Here is a 25,110-nt window from a genome sequence, read left to right on the forward strand (position 1 = left end):
TAGGGGCCTCCAAGCCTGCCAGGTTGTATGCCCCAATAGGGACAGGTAGGACTGGATATAGATGAAAGGATCACCCCTCACGGGCTGATGTCCGACGTGGCAAGTCTTGTATTAATACTAGCATAGTCCTGAGGTCCCCTAGGAAGTCACTGCTATTGATCGCCAGCCCAGTAGTAAACTGGAAGGAGGTACTATATTGTTGGTAAGCCAAGTACAATGTGGATGTCAAAACCGAAGCGTCTTTATCAAGCAGACAGACCTGAGCATCACTAGTTACTATCAACTAAAATTAAACACGTGGATATATTCTCGCGACTCGCAGAACGCCATTAATAGCAAATCAAGAACGAAACAGCCGATCAGTATGTACAACCAGCAGAAAATAGCAAAAATACATCAATTAATCAAGGGATATAAGAACCAATGCAAACATATACAATCCTCCAGCACTAACACCATCACTCTGCATATTCCATCTGACCCCGGCCATTCTCAGTCAAACGCGCCTCCGGATTCAGCAGGACACGGAACTCCTGATCAGTCCGGTACGGCGGCGTCTCCTTCGCAGAGAAGACAGCATTATGCGCAATGCCAAACCCGAAGTGTTGCTGTGCCCGCCGCTGTCGCGCTTCGACCCGAGCCCGATACGCGTCATAGGTCGTCTGGTCCAGCGTGGCGAAGAGATAGCGGGCATGTACTCCCAAGGCCTGCGCTCCTTTCTGCCCGAACCCGAATGAGGTCACCGAAAAGGCCTTGACTCCCGTCGTTTGGATGCTGCGGCTGGGGTAGACCAGATAATCGTTCTGGAGGGCTGCGTCGATGTTGTCTGCATTGCGATTACCAGGGACCAAGCCGGTATTCAGCACTTGCAGGCCTCCATTAAGCATCCAGGCTCCGGCAGCACCCTTCGAGTGTCCGGTAAGGTACTTCTGGAAGATGCCTAATGCAGGGTTACCCTTTGTCCGTCCCAGGTGTTGTAGCTGTTGGCTAATCATGTTCGTCTCGTTCTTCTCGTTCAGCACGGTGGAGGTCCCGTGGAACGAGACTACGTCCAGATCGTTGATGGTCAGGTTCCACGTTGCCAGGGCACCTCGTAGCGGAGAGATCTCCGGGTCGTTCTTCCAGAAGTGGTTGCCAAACGCGTTCAACGCATCCTTTTCTTGGATGTTGGCTTCGCGGCGCACATAGCGGAGGCGTTCATTGATCTCTTCGATGCGTTCTTGTGCGTAAGGGCTAGGGCTGCGCTTGAGGTCTGCCAATTCGGCCTCAGCAATGTCCACTTCCATGTCGACGCGCTCCCTGATGTGCTGGAGCGACATGTTAAGTCTTCGGCGTCTATAGGAAATATCCAGCATTGGAGATGGGACTCGGTGGCGTGCCTCGCGTGCATTCGTCAGGAGACCCTTGCCGGGTGCAGGAACGGATCGCCCAATCTTGTCACTGGCAGTTCCGACCCAGGCAATAACGCCTTGGATGGGAAGGCCCATGTCCAAGGCCAACTGAGCGGAGGTGATTACCTGAATACCACTGCCTTGAGACTCGACAAATCCGGCACGGGTGGAGGCAGCTGGTCGTGACATCTCGCTAGGATCACGACCTTTCTCGAACTCTGCCTCACTGCTTACCGTGGCCTTCATCTTGGCGAACTCATACGAGACGTCCTCTGAGAAATCGTCAAAGCCACCGACGAGGCACATTTTTGCTTTGCCGGAGACGATAGTCTCGTAGCCGGATTCGAGCGACTCGATGGAGGTTGCGCAGGCGCCGACGGGGGTGCGGATTGGACCGGTAGAGGACAGCAACAGCATGTTGATCCATGCAGCCGTGGTGTTGATGAATGACTCCTGTAGAATATCATTTTGGACCTGTTTTTCCACGAAACGGTCCTTGTGCAGCTTGCGGAGTGCCTTGACGCCGCCCAGTCCAGAGCCAATGCAGTTGCCGATTTCCGAAACATGCAAATACTTGTATATCTCAAAGGGATCGCTGATTCCGGCGCTAAGAAGCGCTTCCACTGTCCCAATAAGAGCATATAGCGTGGCTGGATCAACCTGACTGGCGAGATCCTCGGAGAGGCCATAGGTACGGGCGTCCCATCCGGTGGGAATCTGGCCAGCTACTGCTCGGTCGAATCGAAGGGCCTTTGGGATCATCAGACAAGCCCCTTTGAGTAGGCGGACGGTGTACTCCTCGCCTGCAGGGATGACTTCAACCTTATCGCCATGTTCCAGGCGGAGTTGCTCTGCAGTCTCCTTGGACGTCTTCAACGGAGGCATATCCTCGTCGAGCACCACCTCCTGCAAGAACTTCTTCTTGTAAGGATCGTACCCATCGTTGATCTCTGGTTCGATGAGTCGGATGCCGGTGTGCGCCAGAATGTGCTCTTCGAACCGCTTCTTCACATCTATATCGCGAATAGCCTCCTTGGTCTCTGTGACAATCCATCCATGGTAATGTGGGCTCCCGTTCAGAGGCCCATTGTGATGCTTGATCAAGCCCATGATCCAGGCCATCTCAATGCAGCCCTCAAGCGAGAACTCTCCGTATGCCTCCATCTCCCACCGCGTCCGGGCGTTGCCATAGGGGCCGACTTCGGAGAACCCGGTGACCACGACCACCCGGTCAAGATCGACCATTCCACGCAACTGACCAGCGAGGGGAAGGATCTCGGTCTGGTAGTCCGGGAGACGAGGAAACTCGAGGGCAAGCTTTGCCTTCTGTTCCCGTTCCTGGGGTTGTTCTTCTAATGGCTTCCCCAAGGCAGCGCGCTCAAAGGCCTCCTCCTTTGCCAAGGCCTCTCTAATCTCGCTGGTTTCCTTCTGCTTCTGGCGGATGGAATCTACCGTCTCTTTGAAATTCGGAAAATGACCCATGCCACCGCTCAAGTCTGCCTGCACTGGTGTCACCTCGCATTCCGTGGCAATGGGCGGTGACATCAAGACCAGGATGTAGTAGGCCATCTCGACCTGGGAGAACGTCCTTACTCCCATCTTCTCAATGTCCTCTGCGACTCCGTTGTTGGCGCTCATGAGTCCGGTTCCCCGCGTCCAACCGATTATTGCACCGCAGATCGAAAGGTAGGTACCCCAGGACTCGGAGCTCCAGCGGTTGAACAGCGTCTCCAGGGCAAGCTTCGACTCGGGGTACAAGCCATCTCCACCAAATATGCCGTGGTTGGGTGATAAAGGCAGGATTACCTGTGCAGGATGACTATCGAATCCTCTCGCCTGCTTCTGCTTCTTGATCGCTCCCAGCAATCTGATTGTGTTCGTCAGCATGATGCGGTGTGCCAGCTCTGACTTGGAGTCGATGTCCTCGATCTGACGGCCACCTTCTGGAATGGCTGCAAACGGGACAACATGACTCAGATCCCATCCGAGGCCTTTCTCGGGGTCGTAGATGTAGGATACAAGGGACTCGAGGTCTTGCTGACTGGCCTGGTTGAACGGCAGGAGAACGAGCTGTGACCCACGAGCTCCTTCTTCGGCGTATATCTGCTGGTACAATCGTGTCGTTGCTAGCGAGTAACTGCTGGTTGTTACGAGCACCCGAGCGCCTCCTCTCAGAAGGCCGCGGACAATCTCAGTGCCGATGGAATCCCGTCCCGCACCAATGACGAGCACCTCGGCATCTGAAAACGAAAGGCATTGATGATCTGTTTGGCGAAGAGTCGCCGTGAAGGCTGAGGTCAAGTCCGCTCGAGCTTCCCAACCCTGGCTTCCCAGTGACTTGAGTGTAGCCGGTGGTGTTGTATCAACGCTGGCACGGGGGACCTCGGTATAGTGAATCTTTCCTTGGCTGTCAATGGTCGTCTTCGGTGCGTCTATTATCAACCGATGCGCAGCCAGTGGCTGATTTCCTGATAACTGCGGGTTACATGCCAGCCGCAGCTGACGGAGGACGTCGCGAGCATGGATCGCTCTTGGGTTTCGCAGCTTCAGGCACTGGGTCTCCAAGTATTCTAGCATCTGCACGAGTTTGGGGTTGGACTTTCGAGCGATGCGGCCTATGATGGTTTCAACTTCATGGCCAGTCAACACAATGGTTCCCGCCAGGATGCGGTGAAATAGATCCACAGTGTCTTGTAGCGCCCAGTTCCAGAACGAGTCGTATCTGCGGACCTTGGCCACTGACAACATGGGCTTAATGCCCGAGCCGTAAACCTCACCATGCTCCGCAATCCAGAGCTGCAGCTCGTCCTGGAGCTCTGCTATGACTTCCGCTGCCTTGGTACTGGCCTTGTGTCCTGCTTGAAGGTCAACTCCAAGCAGTTTTGCATACACTTCCAACATAGCCTGGGCCCGGTCGTCTTGAGTTTTGGCCAGCGCCTTGACGGCCGTCTGGTCTACGACGACGGGTCCGGATGATGCACCTGCAACATCGGATGTAGCCCCTGCAGAAGACAGATCAATCTTCGCATCTTGAGCATACTGTTGAACGATCTCGTCAAGGAAGGCATGAGCAGCGCTGGTATCCGGGAGTCGTGCGGCAGGCTGCTGGACGGCAGCACGCAGCAGAACCGCATCCTGGCGGCCTGTTTGTAAGCCCCATTTGTTGAGCAGATGGGTCCGTACTTCGCCTGATCCCAGACCAGCAGGCATCTTAGCCGATACCATCTTGTTGACAAGGGTCTGTGTAGTCTTGCCCAGGCCTTTCTTCCATGAACCTTGGGCTTCGATTGATTGAGATAGCTCTGACAGGGGTGTATCTTCGGGGGCGTCTGGGATTGAGCCAAACTCGGCACCGAGGTCTCCGACGATTTCATTTTCTAGTGTGGATCGGCCTGTATAGTAGTATATGATGTCAGGAGTGGTGGTCTGGATAGTATGACAGTGTGGGAAAGGGATTCATGCGCACCTCCAACCAATTTCTTGATTGTTTGGCTCAAGTCAATGTCTTGTAATGACTTCTTCAATTTCTGTGCAATGAGGGCGACAATGATGTCGAGGGCTGCGATAGGCCTGTCTTCAATGTTGGAAGAGGCTTGCCGCACTGGTACTGGCTGTGGCGTCGCAGTCTGTTCGGCTGCCTTTGGAGGTGTGATGGGGGTAGGGGGGTGCGAGGGCTGTGCAGCCGGCAAGGATGCCTCCTTGCCTGTTTGGGTTGGTGTGACCTCGGCATCGCTCGACTCATAGTATATCTCCCGTGCATTCTTCTTGTAACTCCAGATCTCTCGTTGAATGGCAAGTGCAGCATCATGTACTTGGTACTTGGCCGCCAATGTCTTCTTGATCATGCCAAGTAAAGTCTCAGCAGGTCCGATTTCGACTAGCCGATCAACCTTTTGCTCCTGGAGCACCACGTCTTGTGTTTCGATCCTGTGATTCTCAGCAACTGCACATCATTCCTCGACTTGCCAAGCGCCAATGATCCAGGGTAACGTACCATCTTACCGGCGAAGCAAACTGGTATCTAATGGAAAGCATTAGCTACAATGTCTCACAGATGAGAAGCAAACTCACGCAAGAAGTTCCGTCAACAACACGTATGCCAGCTCCCGCTGGACCCGGGGATGCATTTGGTCTTTGGATGCCATGCTGGCTTTGGTAAACTGGATACTTCCTGGGAGCCGAGTGGTATTTCGAGGAAAACCGAGCACAGGATATATGTTGCGTGTAAACACTTAGGAGCCCCAATTTCGAGACTAAGACACGCCTCGTGCCTTGCATACGAGCGTGTTATCTCCCAGTGTGCTATCGCGGCTGGCTCCGACACTTTGGCCCCAACTGCACATACAAGTCTCGGAGATCATCAGCATGACTCGCGATGTGGTCAGCGTCTGGGAAGGTTTGAGCTGAATGCGTCCGAGCGGTGTCAGTGGATCGTAATCCCTGAAACTGCGCGTAAATAGGGCTTAGTTTATTTCCGCGCTGGAAGACGGCATCGTATCGGTATTTATGACCATTACGACACTAGTATTGATACAATTGGTAATATACACTTGTATGTAATGAATTACAGGGGTATCTTACCCTATCAATCTATATGAACATCGTGCGGATCCTGATCCTGCAGACAAGATTGCCCAGGTGGTGGCTGTGTGCCCTGATCCTTCACCACGTTTTCGAATTAGTGGAGATATGCAGCTCGCCACGAGGAGTGTGGAGCTCAGCGGCGTATTTGCAAGGGTGAGCTCAGCTGGCTTGTGGTCCGATGCTCACCCCTGCATGGACTCTTGGTTGCTCAGTACGTCTCGTGGATATGAGCTTGTTGGATGCTTCTCTATCGTATGATTTCTAGGAGAGCCTTGCTTTTGCCTTGATGAAAATTGAAAGCCATATTAGTTGGGTGAGGATTCTGTTCTGATTGCATCTTCAGCCATCACTCAGTATTGAGTTCTTGACTTCTGTCATCATCTTTGAAGCCTGTGGTTGATCCTGCCTTGTTGGTACTATGGCCTTTGCTTCTACTTTCCAGGTCTCCTGGCAGGCGGGCGTCCTTGCTATTTTCGGAGCTGCAGTAGCTTCGGTCAGTCAGTCACAGCGTCCGTATCTGAGTGTCATACTGACAAACATAGACGTTTGTGTATACCGCCTACCATGTATTCTTTCATCCACTTGCACACTTTCCAGGCCCGTTCTGGGCAAAGTTCACCTGCCTCTACTCCGGCTATCATGCCTGGAAGGGTGACTTGCACATTGACATGCAGCGCTGCCATGAGAAATACGGTATGTCCTCCGTTTTCTGGTTCCTTGCGCAGCCAATTGCTAACTGTTTCAGGGGACTTTGTCCGCTATGCACCAAACCAGCTCTTGATCAACACTTCCATTGGGCTTCATGGTATGCTACCCTTAATATTCAGCACGACCTCGCTAATACCATAAGACATTTATGGCTTCGGGCGTAACACTCAAAAGTCTAAGCTCTACAGCGCCATGGTCCATCGAGCCCCAAACACCCTTACCCTCATCGACAAGAAGGCACACGGCAGAAAGAGACGTATCATTAGCCAGGGTCTTTCTGATGCCGCCCTAAGGCGGTACCAGCCTGCTATACTCAAGCATATTAATGAGCTTTGCGGCGCGCTGGTGGGAAGCAAGCCCAGCGAGTGGTCTGTTCCACGGAATGTCGCACATTACTGTATGCTTTGCTTCTTCTATATCCAGATCCATGCTAATGATTTCAGTCAACTTCCTTACCTTTGACATCATGTCTGACGTTCTTTTCGGCGAACACTATAACATGGTCACAAGCGAGGAACACCGCTACGTGGTTAAAGCGATCGAGGACTCCAACATTCGAACATCCGTACTCGCTCAAGCCCCGATCCTTGCCTTCCGGCGCTGGGACCGCAAGATCTTCGCCGAGTCTATCCTCGCCAGAAACAAGTTCATCCAATTCGTGAACACCCTTCTTCAGCGCAGGTTCAAAGCTGCCAAGTCCGCCCGCCAGGACGTGTTCACCTTCCTTCTTGATGCGAAGGATCCTGAGACTCAGCAGAGTCTTTCCCTAGCCGAAATTGGCGCTGAAACAACCACCCTCGTTGTAGCTGGTACGTATTCATTTAATCGCTTCCATAAATCATTCCTCTAACTAACCTCGCCGTATACTAGGCTCCGACACCTCCTCCACAGCCTTCTCCTCCTGCCTCTTCTACCTCTCTCACAACAAGGACTGGTACAACCGCGTAGCCACCGAAATCCGCAACACCTTCACCTCCACCGACGAAATCACTCTCGGCCCCCGCCTCAGCTCCTGCATCTACCTCCGCGCCTGCATCGACGAATCCCTCCGAATGTCGCCTCCCGCCGGATCCGCCCTCTGGCGCGAAGTCGGCCCCGGCGGCGCCACCTTCGATGGCCACTTCGTGCCTGCTGGCTGCGACGTCGGAACCGGCATCTACGCCATCCACCATAACGAGAACTACTATCCGGAGGCTTTCAAATTCCGCCCTGAACGATGGATTCTGGCTGGTGCAGAGGGCGATGCTGACGCCGTGGGTACGGCTGATCGAGACAGTCTGGCTAAAGCGCAGGGCGCGTTCAACCCTTTTTCGATCGGACCTAGAGGTTGTATTGGGAAGGGTCTGGCGCTGGCAGAGTTGACGCTCGGTATTGCGACGATGTTGTGGAGGTATGACTTTGTTTTGAGCGATGGTAAGGGTATGGCTCTTGGTGCGGGGAGGAAGGGATTGGGTCCTGGTAGAGAGAGAGAGAACGAGTATCAGCTGTATGATCATATTACGGCATCGAAGGAGGGGCCGATGGTTTGTTTCAAAGAGAGGGTGTAGTTGAGCGTGGTGCTTGGTGGGATATGGTTTTCTTTGATGTCTCTAAATATTGTCTTTTCGATTCGAGAGGTATATATGTTTGTTTCACGTTCGTTATTGTATGGGATTGGCTGTTGGGTATTTTAGTGTAATAAACGGCTCTGTATTGGTGCCTAAGGCGAAAAGTACAGTCAGTTGCGGGTTCACACGCTCTCTTTCTTTGCCACATAACAATTGTCTCCAATCCCATTCTTAAGGTCATTGTTAAATTTTCTCTCATGCCCTACTTCTTCTCATTGTTACATGATCCTAGTTCAGTAGGACTTCGTTTAAACAAATCGAGTTTGCGACATACCACTCCTAGTGCGAGTAGTACCACTAAGGACAATTGGTGCGAAATATATAAATGACTATTATACTCCTACTGGTACTAGATGCTCGACTCTACTTAAGAACATGAAAAGATTCACTTAAGACAGAACTTAATGAACACCATTTGCAACACCATCCTCACCCCCATTACTCACCCCATTTGCCTTCTTTCCAACAGCATACTTCTCATACACCGTCTCCGGCGCCTTCACAGCCTCCACCCACTTCGCAAACTCCTCCCCAGTCTCACCGCGCTGAATCTTCCTCAACCGGGTCAACAACTCCAAGCACAACGGCCCACTCTCAAACTCCAGCTTCTCCCCAGTCGACCTCCTTGTAATGGACCGAATAGGAACCACCGCCGCGGCCGTCCCCGCCGCCATAACCTCCGTAAACTGACCCAGTGTATCCCAAGGAACCTAAGCAGTCAGTCAGCAGATATCCCCCAGAAAGAGAAGAAAGAGAAACAAAACATACACTCCTCTTCTCAACCACCCACCCCAAACTCCTCGCAATCCCCTGCACCGAATCACTCGTCACACTATCAATAACACACTTACTATCCGGTACCACCAACCTCACCCCCTCTGCATCCCTCACAATCCCCAAGAAACTCGACGTCGAGAACTCATCCACCTCCGTCTGCGACAAACTATCCAAATGCAATGTCAGTGGAAACCCCTCCTTCCTCGCCATCTCCGTATACTTCATCACAGGCGCGTAATTCCCGCCGACCTTCCCATGGCCTGTCCCCCGGGGCGCCGCGCGATCGAACTCCTCGATGACGAGTGCATCCGCTGCTCCGGTCCCGTGGTACGTCCCGAAGGGCTGCACGTACACGCAGAAGAGGTACTCGCGGGGCGGAGTGAGAGCGAAGTGCCCGCCTGTGCCGAAGGCGAGGGGTCGGATGTAGAGCGCGGCGTTGGTGGAGTGGGGAGGCACGTAGGCGGCGTTTTCGGATACGGCGAGGCGGATGGCGTCAAGGAAGAGGGTGTCTGGGATCGGAGGGATGGAGACTAGGTCGGCGGAGTGGGCCATTCGGGCGGCGTGCTTGTCGGGTCGGAAGAGGAGGATCTCTTCGTTGCTGTTGCGGGTGGCTTTGAGGCCTTCGTAGATTTGTTGGCCTGATAGTGTTAGTGGTTGTCGTGAGGGGGATATTGGGGGAGAGTACCATAGTTGAGGCCTGGGGCGAGACCGTGGATGCGGAGGTAAGGGTCTTTGACGAAGGTTGGGGCTTGCCAGGTTTGCGTGGTTGCGTCGAATTTGCATTCGACGTGGCCGTTTACTATCCTGGTTAATTATGGGATAGGGTAGAGGGAGGTGATGGATGGGATGTACCGATGTCTGTCACGGCGAGCCCAAGTTTCGACCAGTCTGGGGTTGTTAGCTATGAAAGTGGTGAATGGGGTAGGTGGATGTACCAAGGTCAGCTGCTGGAGGTGCGAAGGCCATTGTGCAGGTTGCAGGTTACAGAGTGCGGTGGGAAGTGTGTGGTAGTGAGCAGTGTAAAATAATAGTGACTCTACAGAGTTGATGCAAATGGCAAGATAAAGAGAGCTTAGAGCAACTACTACACTGCCGATATGATATCAAGCGCACTCGGGTACACTAGATCTGCCACATGTTTGGCCCCATTTAGATGCATCCATATACGCGCTTCTGCTTTCGTAAACGCCGCTTCCCAGCTCGTTGGACAAACAAGCAATCTGATACATCATAAGCATATGCCAAGAGTTTCACTTCGAGGCTGAAGCTCTCGTGTTCGGAGATTGTTGGCACGTTGGCAAAGCTGAATTTTCGGCAGGATCGAGCTCTGCTGCAGCTGCAGCTAACTTTACCTGGTTAGACATATGATCTGTGCCTCGGACGGATTTAAGAAGGATATTCTCCGATATGGTTCGTGGCCCCTGCTGACGTGAGACCAGCTGCAGTAGCATCTCTATATAACAACATGTTTAAATGTTTCTTAGTCTTGCTTGGTTGGGATTGACTTCCGCAGGATGCCGATCAGGCAACGAGGCCCCGTATTGTATCAATACTAGTGTATTGATCCTCTGTTCGAATACACGATTACTTACAATACATATATACATACTATACGGGTGGTAATACGTCACAAATACCAGACTCCACCCTAATCCAACGTCTCGCACCCCAGCTCGTGTCATCCACATTTGCTTCTAGATGCATCAATATGCTTCCAATTTACGCACAAGATCGGTAGGATACTAGGGGCTACTGATGGAACGTCAACAATGCATTGATAACACCATATCAATTCAATTTACCAATAGCGCTCCTCTACCCTATCCATAATCCTCCGAATCAACCCTCACAGCCTAACCCCCCGCTCATCAAAGCGAACCTTCTCCCCACTCCCCAGCGAGTCCTGCAACGCCCTCGCAATCCTGACAGCCTCCACCGCACCCTGAATCCCCATCGGCAGCTCCGTATCATCCAAACAAGCCGCCGCAAACTCATTGACCTCATCCACAAACGCCAACTCAAACCGCTCGTAGTAATGCGCCGGCAACTCGCGTCTCGCCCCCGTTCGATCGAAAATCCCCACGAGGTTCTTCTGCGCATGCCCATTCACCACTAACTTCCCCTCCGTGCCAATAATCTCCGTCGTATCTTCCTGGCCCGCGGCCATCATCCGCGAACAATACAGGTACGCCACCCGGCCCCCGTGGAACTCGATAATCCCCACCGCGTTATCCGCATCCCCGTATGCCTTGAGCTCCGGGTGCAGGGCAACGGTCCCACTTGCTACTACACTTTTCACTTTGCTGTCCGCCCCGAAGAACCACAGGATCAGGTCGATGTCGTGGACGGAACAGTCGCAGAAGATCCCGCCGGAGGTGGCGGCGAAGTTTACGAAGGCGCCGGTGGGGTCGATCTTGTCGCAGGTTTGGCTGCGGATGATGGCGGGCGTGCCGATGAGTCCGGAGCTCATTTTGGAGTACGCGTCGCGGTAGGAGATGTCGAAACGCCGGGAAAATCCGCACATGACCTTCAGCTCGGGGTGGAGGGTGGCTGCGTCGACGACGGATTGGCACTATAGCCGATCTGTTAGTAAGAGATGTCGAAGTCAATATCGCTTATTTAGGTGAGAGATGAACATACGATGGCAGCGTCGGTTGAAAGCGGCTTCTCGCACAGGACATGCTTTCCTGCTTCAATGGCTTTGATCGCTTGTTCGGCGTGTACGGTTGTTATCGTGGAGACGAGGACGGCTTCGAGGCCCGTATGGCCTAGCATAGCATCGTAGTCTGAGTAGATGCTCACTCCGTAAGGAACCAGGTTGGTCTCAGCCCATTCTGCTTCAACGGGGTCTGGGGTGAAAGCTGCCACTAGAGTAGACCGGGGAGACCGGTGCAGGAGGTTCAGGGCGTGACGCTTGCCCATGCGGCCAAGGCCGGCGCAGGCGATCTGGAGGGTATGAGGAGCCATTTTTGTAGTGGTAGTGTGTGCTAGTGAAGAGTCTGATGTTGATATTGCGAGATGAGTGGGCAGGAAGTGATGTATATATATATAGTGTTATGGTCCTTCAGCCATGCTGATATTACTGTTATGATAGAAATTGACGAGGCCTCGGTCGATGGATCTGACCCGCCTCGCTTATGCAAAGAGGATTGATGGATATACGCAGACTGTTGGGATATGGAGAGAGTTCTTTGGTGTTTCAGGCATGCATGGGCTCAGCGGGACATGTTGTACGTCGTGTTTAAGATCATGCCTCGGTTGTGATCCTTGCCACAGACAACGGAATAGCAGATCAGGCCCACATAGTCGGGCAGGACACTCGGAATGCAGCACACAGATTCTTCGATAAAGAGGGCATGCCCCCGCCTGAGAACCCTATCATTATTTCGACATCTGGAGTAGCTCACGCGTTTGATACTCTCGTTACCAGAGCTCTCATGATTGGTCAGATCTGTGAAGCTATTAGTGCATGGTTTGTTGATTCAGTATGTATATGTGATCGGGGCTGTATTTCAATATAGAAAGAAATATTTGACCACATGTAGCGAGTGCGACGGCCATCTGGTGGTTGTCAATAATCTGCATTCTGTCTTGGCCAACCTTTGACAAAGAGAAACCCCCTACTGACTGCGCAGATGCCTGGATTATAATCGGACGCAAGTTAGAATGAGAAACTAACTGTAATAGATCTCACGATTGTCAAATAAATATATTTAATTCCGTTTTCCAATTTGCTAAAATTGGCAGATTTGCTTTCGCCACCTGTGAGACGGTTAAGTCCCACTTCAAATTTCGAGTGCAATACTTCGGGTCCCAGATGGTTGGAAACAGACATACCTACGGAAGAAATACTTTGCGATCCTGCCCCGAACTATCAAGATTAAGTGTCCTATGCTTGTACTCCAGCTCGAGTACCTTTTGGTTCTATGTGAGGGCATGAAGCGAGTTCACCAGCTCATGGCACATCCTCATGTCCCTACTTCTCGGTCATTGTTTCTCTTAATCATTATGCAATGAGCACTTTTAAGTGATCTTTCGCATCAAGAATAGCACAGACATAAATGATCGGCTCGTTTAAGAATAGATACGGTGATGGAAGTGCTTTTGGCATGTCATAGATTAGCCGATATCGGAATGCTTTTGCATTTTACAGAATCATCTTTTTACGTAAGATAAGTAAGATAATAAGGTCTTCAGCGTGGCTTTGATGGGGTGTTGGAACGTAGCACTGGGACCTGTGTTAGACTGAACGGCAATTATCCTCACCTGCCATGACATATAGGCTTGGGATGGTTCCGATATGGACTATTCGAGGATATCTAGGTTGACTCGTTGAGGAGAGATAGAAGTCTTCATAGGGGTTCATCAGGAAAAGGTATTCCTTTCATAATATCAAGCTAGTAGCACGAGTATAAGAAACACGGAGATTATGGACTACCTGTAGTTACAGGTTTCAAGTAAACATTCAGTGGACCCTTTTGCCACATCAAGAAATTCCTCTGCTCAATCCAATCATGGCAGTCCTCAGAGATGACCATGTCAAAGTTAAACATGATCAAGGCGAGGATGAGACGCATCTCACTGTATGCAAGGCTATGAAGGTATTAGTATAAGCAGAGATATAAAGGAAGCATTACATATAAGACCTACTTTCTTCCCAAGCAATTCCTCGGGCCCACATGGAAAGGTTGAAGGACATCGCGGCGGTCATTTTCAAATTGGGGGCTACCCATGAAGCGCTCGGGGTGGTATGACTCAGGGTCTTTGAAGTGCTTTTCGCGATGGTAGAGTGCCCACTGGTGCATTGAAACATACGTCTGCATAAAAGTCAGAAACCTTTGACGTGATAGAACATCCTAGCTAAACATACATTTGCTGGTATAAAGTGCCCAAGCACCGTGCTGCCTCCTCGCGGACACACTCGCGGAAGACCATTTGCTATGGGTGGGTACATCCGCAAGCCTTCGTCAAGACACGCTAGCATATAAGATAGTTTGTTGACACTGATCAGGTTGATGTCATCTTGGCTGCGGAACGTGGACCGAACTTCGTCTCTCAGCTGTTGGTAAGCCTCATGGTTCTCGAGAAGGAAATATGTGACTCCGCTCAACAGGGACGCTGTGGTCTCCGAGCCCCCTATGATTAGAATCTCAGCATTGGCGATGAGGTGATCCATGGTGAGGCCCTGTATGCGTTGGTCAAGATGGCCTTTCACACGTGCGATTGTTCACAACATACCAGCTCTTCCTTTTTCATCAAGAGATTGTTGATGAGATCCGGACGATCTTCGGCAATGGCCAATCGACGAATCATCTTAGCCGTCGTAAGATCTTTGTGCTTCTTCTGAGCCTCTTGGAGCGACTTCGGAACAAACAGCAATAACAATGTCTTCAGCAAAGGATAAAACGATATGGATTGAAGTATGACTCCCAGCTGTCCGGACTCGAAAATGCTTTTGATCCAAGAATCGTATTTTGCATTTTCCAAACAACCGAAGGCTTCGCCAAACGCAAGATCACCAATGATATCAAAGGTGGTAAAGTTATACCAGTCGGAAATTGCCACTGGCTGTCCATTTTGGCTCTGCTCACGCAACCTCTCTAAAAGTAGATCAGTGTATCTCCGAATCAAGGGCTCCTGGTCTCGCATTGCCTTCTCGGAGAAGCCATGAGCCATGGCGCGACGTAGTCCCTTATGCTGGTCTCGATCCTCGTTCACAATGTGTCGCGCTTCAGGAAAAGGTCGGTAAAACCAATCCGCTTTCCCCAGCTCTTCCTCGCCATTCTTGTGGCCCATGATGTCTTTCCAAGCATCGGGGTGCGAAAAGGCAAGTTCATCCGGGGCAATGCGGGCAATATCTCCATATCGATTATGAAGGTCCAACATGTGGAATGGGAGGGTTCCTTTGACTGCATGGTAGCAGTAGGGAAGGCGAGATATGGCATGGGTGACCGGACCGGGAAATCGACTCAGTGGGTGAAGGAAGACATTGTAGACAATTCGAGTCGCAATGTAGATAATGATCTAAGCATGGGAGTTAAAAAGAGCATTGTAGGTTTCACAGCTAGAATAATTACCGCAGAGAGGATTGCTGCCAGCACTGTGGTACCAGGCTGTGGTATTGATTCGATTGTGGTGAGCATATTCAGTGTGATGGTCACTGCCAGTGGATGATAAGATCCGGCCGGAACGAGTCATTCCGATCCAACTTATATATGAAGACATTTAAATGCACGTCTCTGGTTACAAGTGCAGGCTGCCACAATTCCAGTCCAAATTGGTCTAGAAATAGAAATGTTGGTGGAGACAAGCCAGACAAGCCTTCAATTAAAGTTGAAAAATGCGAGTTCGAACCCGAACCCGAACCCGAACCCGAACACCAGCCGAAGTGTGGAGCCCTGAAACACATTTTGGCATCAAGATCTGCACGAGTTTAATGGTGGACAGGCCAACCAGCCCTCGCCAAGGATATTTTCTCCAGGCAACCCAAATATGTGAATCTCGGGACTTGTGGGCACCTTCTAAAATTGCCGTTGTAGCCAAATCCTCTGTTTCCACCTCTCATCTGATAGGAGAACAATGTAGGCTTAGTTTTAAGTTGTTACATTTTGCTGTAGAAAAGGTTAATTCGACTGCCTAGATATTACGAGATGTATATATTTATGGGCCAATGTAGCCATCATTGCTCAGTAGTATCAACATCATCTTCCAAGACAAAGTATTTCCAATAAACTCATCCATCGCTGTCAACATCTTCCCATCATGACTTCTACGCAATGCGATTTGTATCTGTATACCCCAAGCCTTGCTTTGGCAATCATTGCAGTTATTCTATTCTCTGCCTTGACTACCATCCATCTATACCGCATGATACAATCAAAAGCGTGGTTTGGTATATTCTTTGTCCTCGGTGGGCTGGGTAAGTGACCCCTGTCACCGATGCCTTCACTTGGTTAACAGTACATAGCACAATTGGTTGGATATACAGCCCGATGCTTTTCAACACAAGATATCTGCAACAGGGGCGCGTACGGTGTGCAATCAGTCTCACTGCTGATGGGACCGACATTGATCATGTTTTCTGTCAATCTGACCCAGAGCGAATTGGCGAATGTGCTTGATGCCGAAAAGTTCTGCTGGCTCCCATTGGCATGGCAGCGGGGCGTCTATCCCGCTTTGAATGCAATCCTAATGGTCATTCAGCTTGTCGGAGGCTGTATGACCGTATCATCCTCGCCCGGGACCGTAGCGACGGGAACGAAGCTCACAATTGCTCTCTACGTGATCCAAACCATTTTCTGGGGATTCACAATGGCAGAAAATATCTGCATGAGCTACCGCTTGGGTCGTCATCCTACAGCTGCTAGCGGCTGCGTGTTCGCTGACTGGAAGACGTGGAACCAATTGATCCCCTTGGCCGGCTCGATCATCGCGACTGGACGCAACGTGATGCGGCTGACAATGGCGGGTGGTATTGAGTTTCTCGTGGACACTGAATGGCCTTCGTATGCTTTTGATGGGTATCAGATGGTGGTGGTGCTTGGTGCTTGGGGGATCTGGTACTTACCCGGGAAGTGTCGGGAGCTCTCTACTCGAGTGCGTTATACGAATCTCACTCGGCTGGAGAGGGTCGTGGATGAAGTTTGAGAGTGGCTTGGTTCTAATATCATGAACGGAGATATTAATTTCTCGTTAGGATGCGAAACACAAACTTTGCTGTGACACCATATACTTCTGCTCTTAATATATATCCAGATATAGTATGAAACTTAGAAAGATAGAAAGGGAAGAAGAAAAGAAAGAAAAAAGCATTTCTCAGCCCAATAGCCTACATCTATGCAAAAACGAGAGTCTTAAATTGGGGACATGCCTTGATCCAAAATTTCAAATGGGTTACTCCAAGACCAACACGCGTACTGATACCTTCTGCAGTCATAACTAGCATGAATCTTATAAGGAACACCGCTGGCGCTTCGTTGATGATGAGCACTTTCTGTTCAGCATCTCGCCAGCAAAAGGGATCATCTTCAGATTCTGTTCCTTCTGCCGGAGACACGTATGGCAGTGTGTATCGCTGTGCTGACTCACGTTTCAGATGGATTGCCACTATCTCAAATACGACACTCGGATCCCTTGCGCGTGTACGGAGCATCTCACAGTTTGTTGCCTCTCGAACAAGCCAGCCTATAGTATTGGCACCGCCACTGGAGAGTCCAATGTATACATCGGGCAAGTCGTTTGGTCGTTGAGATGGAAGCATAACGCGAGCGGGAAGGCATTGTGCGTATACAAGAAGCCGTCCTGGTTGGCGGGCAAACCGTACGATCTCTGGAGTAAACACGCTCTCTTTCTTTTCCGGGGGATCCTCCGAGATCGAAATACCAAGTGCATAATCGGCCATCGCCTCAGCCGTTGACCACTTAGACTTGACTATCTTTAAATATTTGTCCCATGTCGTGGTGCGTTTGAGTTCTTCAGGTAGTGGTGCTGGAAAGCAACCTTCTTTCCATGCTATTAACACCGCAATACCGCGGTAATCCCATTTATAGCGACCCCATCCAGGGATTGAAGATCCTTCTGGGATTATAATGACACTTGGCTGGTCATATTCGAGGTTTGGAATTGCCCATCTCGCAAGAGGGACCGAGTATTCATCTTCGTAGCTTACGGGAAGCCTAATGCCACCCAATATTGAGGACCAAGATCATGAAGGGAACATGTCACCTGCGTTAGGCGTTCTTCTCCGATATTTCCCATCCATCGACTGCCATAAGAGCCTTGCTCCAAAGAGAGGGTAGGGGATCCCATAGTAATGCTCACTACCCCAAACCCCTTGCAAGACTCCTGAAAATGCCCGTAGGATGTCTGATTCAAACGTTAGATCTCGCTGCGTAAACGCTTCGAGCTTACTCATATAGCCTTGAGTGATACTGTTCCCCAAGAACCTATTAGGTTCTTCATAGCTAGTACTGCGGATTTTTCTATCCTCATCCAGAAGTCGGCCAACTCGACTGGAGCATTCAAAAAAGACACCTTCATCGCTAAAGAGCAACAGCCTCGACGAAAGTATGGCCTCTTGAAAAGTCCAGCCTCGGGAATTCCATTTCGATCGGTCAATGAGGGTCCAGGGTGTAGAATGGTAGCTGATGAGGTGAACACCTTGGCAGTGACCATACCAAGGTACGATGTCCCTGTTTTCAGACACTCCTGGTAGGCCATAGTTGGCATCTTCGCCAGCCAGGGCACATATAGTGACAACTGAATGACCATATATGTCGCCCATGGCATTGATTTGTACCGACTTAGACTCGTTCTCATCCTGTACAATACAAAGCCTGTCCACCCAGAGGTAGGGGATATTAAGTTTAGTACATACCACCATAGCGTCTCGAATCGTGAGTGGCACCTGACTTGTGAAAAGACAGCCTTCCTTCTCAAGTACCTCGATGTTGTCTTTTCTGGCCTGTAAATCTCCAGTATCTTGCCGCCCCCAGACATAGCTAAGAGTCGCATAATGGCAAGAGGAAGGCGCTTTAACTACACATCCCCGCTGGCAGTCAATCACGGAAAATCCTGCAGGTGGTGTATTCAGAGGCCCCCGGTAGCAGTAACCCCCATGATTAGATCGGCAATCCTCGAACCAACCAGAGATTATTTTCCATTCTATCCGTCTGGGTAAGCGGGGTTGTCTTGCAAATTTCATGTCCGCAGTACTTAGCCCTCTGGCCATTCCATAGAACCTCATACTGTATCGCTCTAATGGATGAGTTGTTAGCAAGACCTTGAACTACATATATCTCGGTGGTGTGAGCCTTCATGTAGACCTAGGATCTCCCTCACCGTGCTCACTCCACAAGCGTGCCATGAAGTCATAGTTCTCCTTGAGGTCAAAGCCTTGTATGTCCACCTACAGCCATAACATCTCCTCTTCCTCGATAAATCCATAAGACGAAAGCGCTTCTGTAAGCATGCAACACATTTGACAAGCCCCAGATCGCTGTACCAAATCCCGGACGCTGCCTAACTTGAATTTGACTTGGTGAATTGCTGGCTCCGTACCACTATCGAACCGGTTGTATGTACCGTAGAGGCCGCATCGAACAACATGACGCAGCCTCATATGTTTGCAACCAGTGCAAAGTGGTTCTTGTTCGAATTGGGAGCACTTGGGGCACTCTTCGTGGAAAATAAACTGCTTGAGGTTCCTTAGTTTGTGAGGATCCATATTGAAGCCCGAGAATGGGGATTCATTGTCGGATGAGCAGACTTTGCAAGCTTCATACGCCATTCTGCCCTTATTGTGAGAGCAGTGACCGTTCTGGATGGTCTTTGGTTTTCCAAATACTGTGGGAAGATGGTTGCAAACGCACAGTCAGCTCCAAAATGAGAAACAGAAAAGAGGAGGGGCTCGCGGATCGGAGATCATCGTCCTTGTTGGCTATACCACTGAACAAGGATCACTAGCCAATAAGGACACGCCATGTCAGACATCAAGCAAGGTGGCTAACAACCGATTTCCAGCAGGGGTATTAGTTCAGGAAATCTCAACTAGTGATGGTCCAGGGATGACGATGCTGCGAGCGCCCCCTTAGTTGAATCTCTTGACTAGTGAGCACTGTGATCAGGTTATAGTAATTGTGCATACCTCAAGAAGGGAAGGTCTTTGGGCGCTTTGGAGCCGCAAAGATTGTACTAGACAAGGCCAAGTAATAGTACCTTCAATCGGCAACTCTTATCTCCCAAAGTTTGACTCTCCATAAGCGTGGCTAACAGGAAAGCCACTTATGCTAGTGGGTGCCATATACTGCGGCCCTCAGGAATAGACGTTGAAGCTACTGAATTCCCTAACCAATCTCCACCTGATCATTTCCTGCAGTGTAATCGTGTCCTGGAGGACTTTGCTCAAGACCACCTGGAGGAGGGACAATAACCAAGCGCTGAACATCTACAGCATCGGGCCAACCATACCAACGTACCTGCCTGGGAGTCGTACATAGAGCAGTTACTTCATTCATATTGTCAGCATCCCACTTGTAATGGCCGCTTCTTTTTGCAACGCCGTCCCACGCAAGGAGCCCGGGGCACGCTGGACTCAGATACGGCCTATCGCCATTGACAGATCAAGATGCATGTGTCAGGAGGTCCTGGTCATGAAGCCGTTTTGCAAAAATCAACGTTTAACAAGCAATCTCATGGATGGTATACCGATCCCTACCTCGAACACCCCGGTCAATGCTTCCCTACAACAGTCACACCGTTACTTCCAGCAGTACAGCGAGTTCGACAACATAGCCGTCTATATTATTTATACCCATGGTAATGAGTGGCCAAATGTATGATATACGTTTGAAACGCTTTACAATCTGACTCGTTTGAAGCAAAAGTAGGATGCTAGGGAGAGATTCAGCTGAGGAACCCTGCTCCACTGCATGTACATACCGTTACTCCATTCTCTGCCGACGAAGAGACAAGTTGTTGCGAAGCTTTTCGGCTCAGATCGTACGCCGTCAATTTAGGGGCGCTCTTGGTTCGAATTTTACGATCGGACTCTGGCCTGGAGGAGATCGACATTCATTGCCGGCCTCTGAATGCTCAGGCCTCGGACTAATTCACATGACGCCGACTAGGGCATCGCCAAGGATTATGCGGAGTCTACCCCTCTCGTACTACACAACGACATTTCTGCTGATAATTATCCCCGCTTCTCAAACTTCTAACATGTATTTCAGAGGCGAGGGCAGCATTGACATCCCAGTCCAGGATATTATCTCCTGGATCTTCGACCAGGCAAGATATGATGTCGACAAGCCAGTAAGCCTACAATGTCCCTCCAATGGCGAGATGGGATGCTCATACAACACCATAGGTCTACATCGATGCCTCGAATCCGAGTCGTTCTATCTCCTGGCAACAAGCCCGCACGCTGGTGCGCCAGTTGGCAGCTGGTCTTCGAGCAGCTGGCTTGAAGAACGGCGATTGCGTATGCCTTCACTCATTCAATGATGTATGCACCCAATCCAGGATACCTTACCCTATCCAATATCTCCCTACTCACATATCCAGATCTACTACAGCATCGTCGTACTCGGGATCATCGCCGCCGGCGGAGTATACATGGGAACCAACCCAGGCTATACATCCCATGAACTCAGCTATCACCTCCGGGCGGCGCAGTGCAAATTCGTGATCAGTGAACCAGAGCTGCTAGGAAGCATGATACCCGCCGCGGAGGGCAATGGCATTCCCCGAGACCGCGTCTGGGCCTTTACAACCCGCGAGTCGCAGATTCCAGCGACGACGGGGATTGCCTCTTGGACCGCACTGCTGGAACACGGTGAGGCCGACTGGCACCACTTCAATGATCCTAACCTGGCGAAAACCATCGTAGTAGCGAGACTATTTAGCTCCGGCACGACAGGCCTTCCTAAACCCGTGGACTTTACCCACTACAATCTCATCGCGCAACATACGCTCGTTTACGATGCACACCCTGTGCCATTCGAGGTCATATTTCCACCCCCTAGCAGTAGGCCACATCCCGCTGACATCCTCCAGACACGCAGAATCCTCTACCTCCCCTTCTTCCACGCCGCCGCAGCCCCAGCCGCACACTTCAGCACCCTCCGCCGCGGCGACCCATCCTACGTGCTTCGCCGCTTCGAGCCAGACCTCTTCCTAACCACCATCGACAAACAGAACATCACCGAATGCACCGCCGTCCCGCCAATCATCCATGCAATCCTCTCCCATTGCACAGCCCCAAGGAACTCTCACTCCCGACAATCCCTCAAAATCGTCCGCTGCGGCGCCGCCCCACTCGACAAAACCACCCAAGCGCGCTTCCAAGCCCTCCTCGCCCCGGACGCAACCTTCACCCAAGTCTGGGGCATGACAGAATCCTCCTGCATAGCCACCATGATCCCATACCCGGAACCCGACTCCACCGGAAGTGTCGGCCGGCTACTCCCTGGCATAGAGGCGAAGATAATCGACACAGATGGGAACGATATCACTGCCCCAGACACTACAGGCGAGGTGTGTCTACGGGGCCCTACCATCGTTCGCGGATACTTCAACCTCCCTACCGCCAACGAAAGTGCCTTCGATACGGATGGGTTCTATAGGACCGGAGACCTGGGGTACTGCGACGGCAAGACAAAGAAGTGGTATCTGCTCGATCGGAAGAAGGATATCATCAAGGTTCGTGGATTCCAGGTTGCGCCGGCGGAGCTGGAGGGTGTGCTGCGTAATCATCCGCGTATTCGGGATGTCGCGGTGGTGGGAGTCTATGATGCGGAGGCGAAGACGGAGTATCCGAGGGCGTATGTGGTGAGAGAGGATCCGTCGCTGAGGGAGGAGGAGGTGAAGGAGTTTGTGGCGCTGCGGTTGGCGAAGTATAAGAGGTTGGATGGCGGAGTGCGGTTCATGGATGCGATTCCGCGGAATGCGAGTGGGAAGATTTTGAAGCGGTTGTTGGAGGATAAGAGGGCTGAGAAGTTATAAATGATTGGGTGGTTGGGTTATGAGGATCTACAGTAGCTAAGCAGTTAACCTGACGCTCTGTTCACTATGTAGCTTCCTGCGGCTACGCCTTCATTATCTTCACGTATTGAGAGTCATCCTATGTATCTTGATGAGATCAGGTACACATATTCTCCAGGGTTCCTTGGCGTTTGATACTATCTAAAATAGCTACACTCAAGCTTGCTCCAGCATCGACGCCACCGCATCTCCCACACAAGTGTTCAAATCACGGAAAGTCATCCCCAGCATCCTGCGCGACTTACTGTTATCAAAGCCATAAATACCCTCTGGCAGATCATCCGGCATATCACTCGGAGGCAGCCTGTCCGCCAATTGCGGGTGCGTAGCCCGGATAGCTTCTGCAATCCGCTTGTTCGAGAAGTGGCCTGCGATAGTGTAGAAACGATGGCCACTCGCCTCGGGCAACTCGAGCGCTCGACGGTGAGCAAAGGCAACATCACGCACATCCACCCAGGTAAAGGGTTTGGCATAGGGTGCACCCCCATCTTTGTATTTCCCGAGCATCGTATCACGGATTATGTAGTTCGAGGTGTTCAGGGCTTTGAGGTCGGTGACGTGGCGCGGCTTTGGTCCGAATACCAGCGGGGGGTTGATTGTGACAAGGTCGAAGTTTGGCTTCTCTTTCTCGATGAACTCGAAGGCGGCGCGCTCGGCGAATATCTTTCATGCCAGAGGCGTTAGTGAGGGACTAGTTTGGTGGTAGAAGGGGTTCATACCTTGCTGGCGCGATATGTAACCGTCGGTACCATGGCTTCCTCCCATGTCACAGAGCCATAGCTCGTCTCGTCATAGACTTCCTTGTGGTTGGGAGGCGTGACGATCGTAGAGGATGAGGAAGTGAAAACTACTCGCTTGACTGTCGATGCGTAAGCCTTGATGGAGGCAAGCAGTCCGGCGGTGCCTTTGATGGCTGGATCGAGGAAGTCCGTTTTCGGGTCGGTGTAGTTGAAGTGATAGGGCGAGGCCGTGTGGACGACCAGGTCTAGGTCTGAGATGGATTTGATTGCCTGGTTTTTGGTTAGCTAGTTCTTTCCATTTCTGCTCAAGTTTGCGTGAGTGAGTGGTACCTCATCGTACGCTCCATCTTTGGCAATATCCTCCACCACCACGTATGAAGCAGCCTTGTCGCCGGTGTTCGACAACGATTCGAGCAGCTGGCGGCCCTTGTCATGTGTACGAACGGTCACGACCACCTGATACCTGGGACTTGTCAGAGCTGTGATCAGACAAATATACTGTCTTGGATGTGCCTTCTTACCCAGCGTCCAGCAGCTCAGTCAGAATGTGCGAGGCAATGAAGCCGGTGCCGCCTGCATCACGGTTAAACATCAGTCCATCTCTGTGCGGAGATATGGCAATGATAGATTGCACTGACCTGTGAGCAGAACCTTTTTTGCGATGGATCCCATCGTGAACAGTCAGTAAACAGGAGTTTGGATGGTTGATTGTGTCCTCTTCCTGCTAGAGCGCGATACTGGCTACGCAGCTTGTTGAAATAGGATACCTGCTCAACGTGGGGTAAAAACTCTTTCTTCATTTCGGACAAATCCTTTTGGGCTGATGGGTACAGAGGGATGATCTGGCACAGGTTTCTGCATATGCTTGGATACCCAAGGGTCTGGCAAGTCCGCATGTGAAGCGCCGCCCAATATGATGATGCTCACTCATCCATCCATCATCATATTGAATGTCCGCAGCCAAAGAAATAAGTAGGGTAAGCTTGTCTAATATCCATATCTACATTTGCTCACCTTTGGGTAAGCCCTTCTACAGAGCAACCTGACCGAGTTCACTCGTAATAGCCATGACACTTCCCGATCCGAGTATGACGACGGAGTGTTTCTCGACTTTGTCACGCAAGGACAAGAAAAACATCGTAGGCAGCAAGGTTTTTTTCATCATTCTTTCTGCACCTGAATTATATGAATCCATCCGTAGGATCCACTCGCTCAGTTCGGTTGATGGGCCAAAAAAATCATCTGCCGGTTCGGGCGGGAAGAAAAAAGATGGTCCCAGAGGGGCTCGAACCCTCGACTTTGACGTTATTAGCGTCACGCTCTAACCAACTGAGCTATGGGACCCAGTTGATATTTGAATGACCTTTCTGTGATCCTAAGAAGGACCACAATGCGACGCACGTTGAGGGTTTTTCCCACGAAGTCATCACTACGATGGCGAGCCTGTTATCAGCAATATTAATGACAGTCAGCTCTTTAGCGAGATATCTATTAAAAATAATCTAGCTACTCTATTTTGATGGGTTCGAAAGTCTCATATATGGAATTGGATAGCTAAGTGTCGTGAGTGTCTCCTATTGTTTGCTCGGATATATATTTTCGAAGTATGTTCTAGTCCCACCACCTACGGGTTCATTAAGCTGATCATGATCATCATCCCCATTGTTTATGCCATTGAACATCTACTAGTAGTGGTCAATGTAGACTATAATCCATCATGCAATATTTCCATGCTAGTCACAAAGGCCAAAGCTCTACTGA

The 25,110-nt window shown here is 50.8% G+C and overlaps 10 protein-coding genes and 1 non-coding gene across 11 annotated transcripts; 4 read left to right on the forward strand and 7 right to left on the reverse strand.

The window, feature by feature from the left end:
* Window positions 1-458: 458 nt before the first annotated feature.
* ASPBRDRAFT_198364 (uncharacterized protein) lies at window positions 459-5,536 on the reverse strand (the record flags this gene model as incomplete). Its single annotated transcript, XM_067621193.1, has 4 exons — window positions 459-4,783; window positions 4,858-5,318; window positions 5,386-5,412; window positions 5,463-5,536. 4 exons carry the CDS (start codon window positions 5,534-5,536, stop codon window positions 459-461), a joined length of 4,887 nt encoding a protein of 1,628 aa, XP_067476970.1.
* Window positions 5,537-6,393: 857 nt separating this feature from the next.
* ASPBRDRAFT_131150 (cytochrome P450) lies at window positions 6,394-8,230 on the forward strand (the record flags this gene model as incomplete). The annotated part of the gene is made up of 6 exons (XM_067618303.1): window positions 6,394-6,468; window positions 6,518-6,668; window positions 6,721-6,780; window positions 6,826-7,080; window positions 7,127-7,492; window positions 7,554-8,230. The coding sequence occupies 6 exons, from the start codon at window positions 6,394-6,396 to the stop codon at window positions 8,228-8,230; spliced, it is 1,584 nt and encodes a 527-aa protein (XP_067476971.1).
* Window positions 8,231-8,569: 339 nt separating this feature from the next.
* On the reverse strand, window positions 8,570-10,033 carry ASPBRDRAFT_67573 (branched-chain amino acid aminotransferase; the record flags this gene model as incomplete). The annotated part of the gene is made up of 5 exons (XM_067628923.1): window positions 8,570-8,587; window positions 8,737-9,000; window positions 9,059-9,705; window positions 9,753-9,866; window positions 10,003-10,033. 5 exons carry the CDS (start codon window positions 10,031-10,033, stop codon window positions 8,570-8,572), a joined length of 1,074 nt encoding a protein of 357 aa, XP_067476972.1.
* An 880-nt stretch (window positions 10,034-10,913) lies between these two features.
* On the reverse strand, window positions 10,914-12,034 carry ASPBRDRAFT_130633 (uncharacterized protein; the record flags this gene model as incomplete). Its single annotated transcript, XM_067618245.1, has 2 exons — window positions 10,914-11,639; window positions 11,708-12,034. The coding sequence occupies 2 exons, from the start codon at window positions 12,032-12,034 to the stop codon at window positions 10,914-10,916; spliced, it is 1,053 nt and encodes a 350-aa protein (XP_067476973.1).
* A 1,460-nt stretch (window positions 12,035-13,494) lies between these two features.
* On the reverse strand, window positions 13,495-15,210 carry ASPBRDRAFT_32541 (cytochrome P450; the record flags this gene model as incomplete). The annotated part of the gene is made up of 5 exons (XM_067623031.1): window positions 13,495-13,660; window positions 13,718-13,884; window positions 13,938-14,252; window positions 14,306-15,091; window positions 15,145-15,210. The coding sequence occupies 5 exons, from the start codon at window positions 15,208-15,210 to the stop codon at window positions 13,495-13,497; spliced, it is 1,500 nt and encodes a 499-aa protein (XP_067476974.1).
* A 619-nt stretch (window positions 15,211-15,829) lies between these two features.
* On the forward strand, window positions 15,830-16,714 carry ASPBRDRAFT_198369 (uncharacterized protein; the record flags this gene model as incomplete). The annotated part of the gene is made up of 2 exons (XM_067621194.1): window positions 15,830-15,986; window positions 16,035-16,714. 2 exons carry the CDS (start codon window positions 15,830-15,832, stop codon window positions 16,712-16,714), a joined length of 837 nt encoding a protein of 278 aa, XP_067476975.1.
* A 905-nt stretch (window positions 16,715-17,619) lies between these two features.
* On the reverse strand, window positions 17,620-19,159 carry ASPBRDRAFT_285748 (HET domain-containing protein). The gene is made up of 3 exons (XM_067622527.1): window positions 18,892-19,159; window positions 18,782-18,823; window positions 17,620-18,730 (listed from the first exon to the last, which is right to left on the reverse strand). Exons 1-3 carry the CDS (start codon window positions 19,010-19,012, stop codon window positions 17,772-17,774), a joined length of 1,122 nt encoding a protein of 373 aa, XP_067476976.1. The 5' UTR covers window positions 19,013-19,159; the 3' UTR covers window positions 17,620-17,771.
* A 735-nt stretch (window positions 19,160-19,894) lies between these two features.
* On the forward strand, window positions 19,895-20,558 carry ASPBRDRAFT_46071 (uncharacterized protein). The gene is made up of 2 exons (XM_067625545.1): window positions 19,895-20,383; window positions 20,446-20,558. The coding sequence occupies exons 1-2, from the start codon at window positions 20,104-20,106 to the stop codon at window positions 20,460-20,462; spliced, it is 297 nt and encodes a 98-aa protein (XP_067476977.1). The 5' UTR covers window positions 19,895-20,103; the 3' UTR covers window positions 20,463-20,558.
* A 227-nt stretch (window positions 20,559-20,785) lies between these two features.
* Window positions 20,786-22,570, forward strand: ASPBRDRAFT_131260 (acyl--CoA ligase; the record flags this gene model as incomplete). Its single annotated transcript, XM_067618315.1, has 4 exons — window positions 20,786-20,878; window positions 20,934-21,071; window positions 21,131-21,571; window positions 21,623-22,570. The coding sequence occupies 4 exons, from the start codon at window positions 20,786-20,788 to the stop codon at window positions 22,568-22,570; spliced, it is 1,620 nt and encodes a 539-aa protein (XP_067476978.1).
* A 195-nt stretch (window positions 22,571-22,765) lies between these two features.
* On the reverse strand, window positions 22,766-24,021 carry ASPBRDRAFT_130683 (SDR family oxidoreductase; the record flags this gene model as incomplete). Its single annotated transcript, XM_067618249.1, has 5 exons — window positions 22,766-23,272; window positions 23,329-23,619; window positions 23,680-23,812; window positions 23,871-23,922; window positions 23,988-24,021. The coding sequence occupies 5 exons, from the start codon at window positions 24,019-24,021 to the stop codon at window positions 22,766-22,768; spliced, it is 1,017 nt and encodes a 338-aa protein (XP_067476979.1).
* A 598-nt stretch (window positions 24,022-24,619) lies between these two features.
* ASPBRDRAFT_t205 lies at window positions 24,620-24,693 on the reverse strand. Its single transcript has one exon. It is a non-coding gene; the product is annotated as a tRNA-Ile (tRNA).
* Between the last annotated feature and the right edge of the window lie 417 nt (window positions 24,694-25,110).

The sequence above is a fragment of the Aspergillus brasiliensis genome (assembly GCF_001889945.1).
Source record: "Aspergillus brasiliensis CBS 101740 unplaced genomic scaffold ASPBRscaffold_10, whole genome shotgun sequence".
NCBI lineage: Eukaryota > Fungi > Ascomycota > Eurotiomycetes > Eurotiales > Aspergillaceae > Aspergillus > Aspergillus brasiliensis.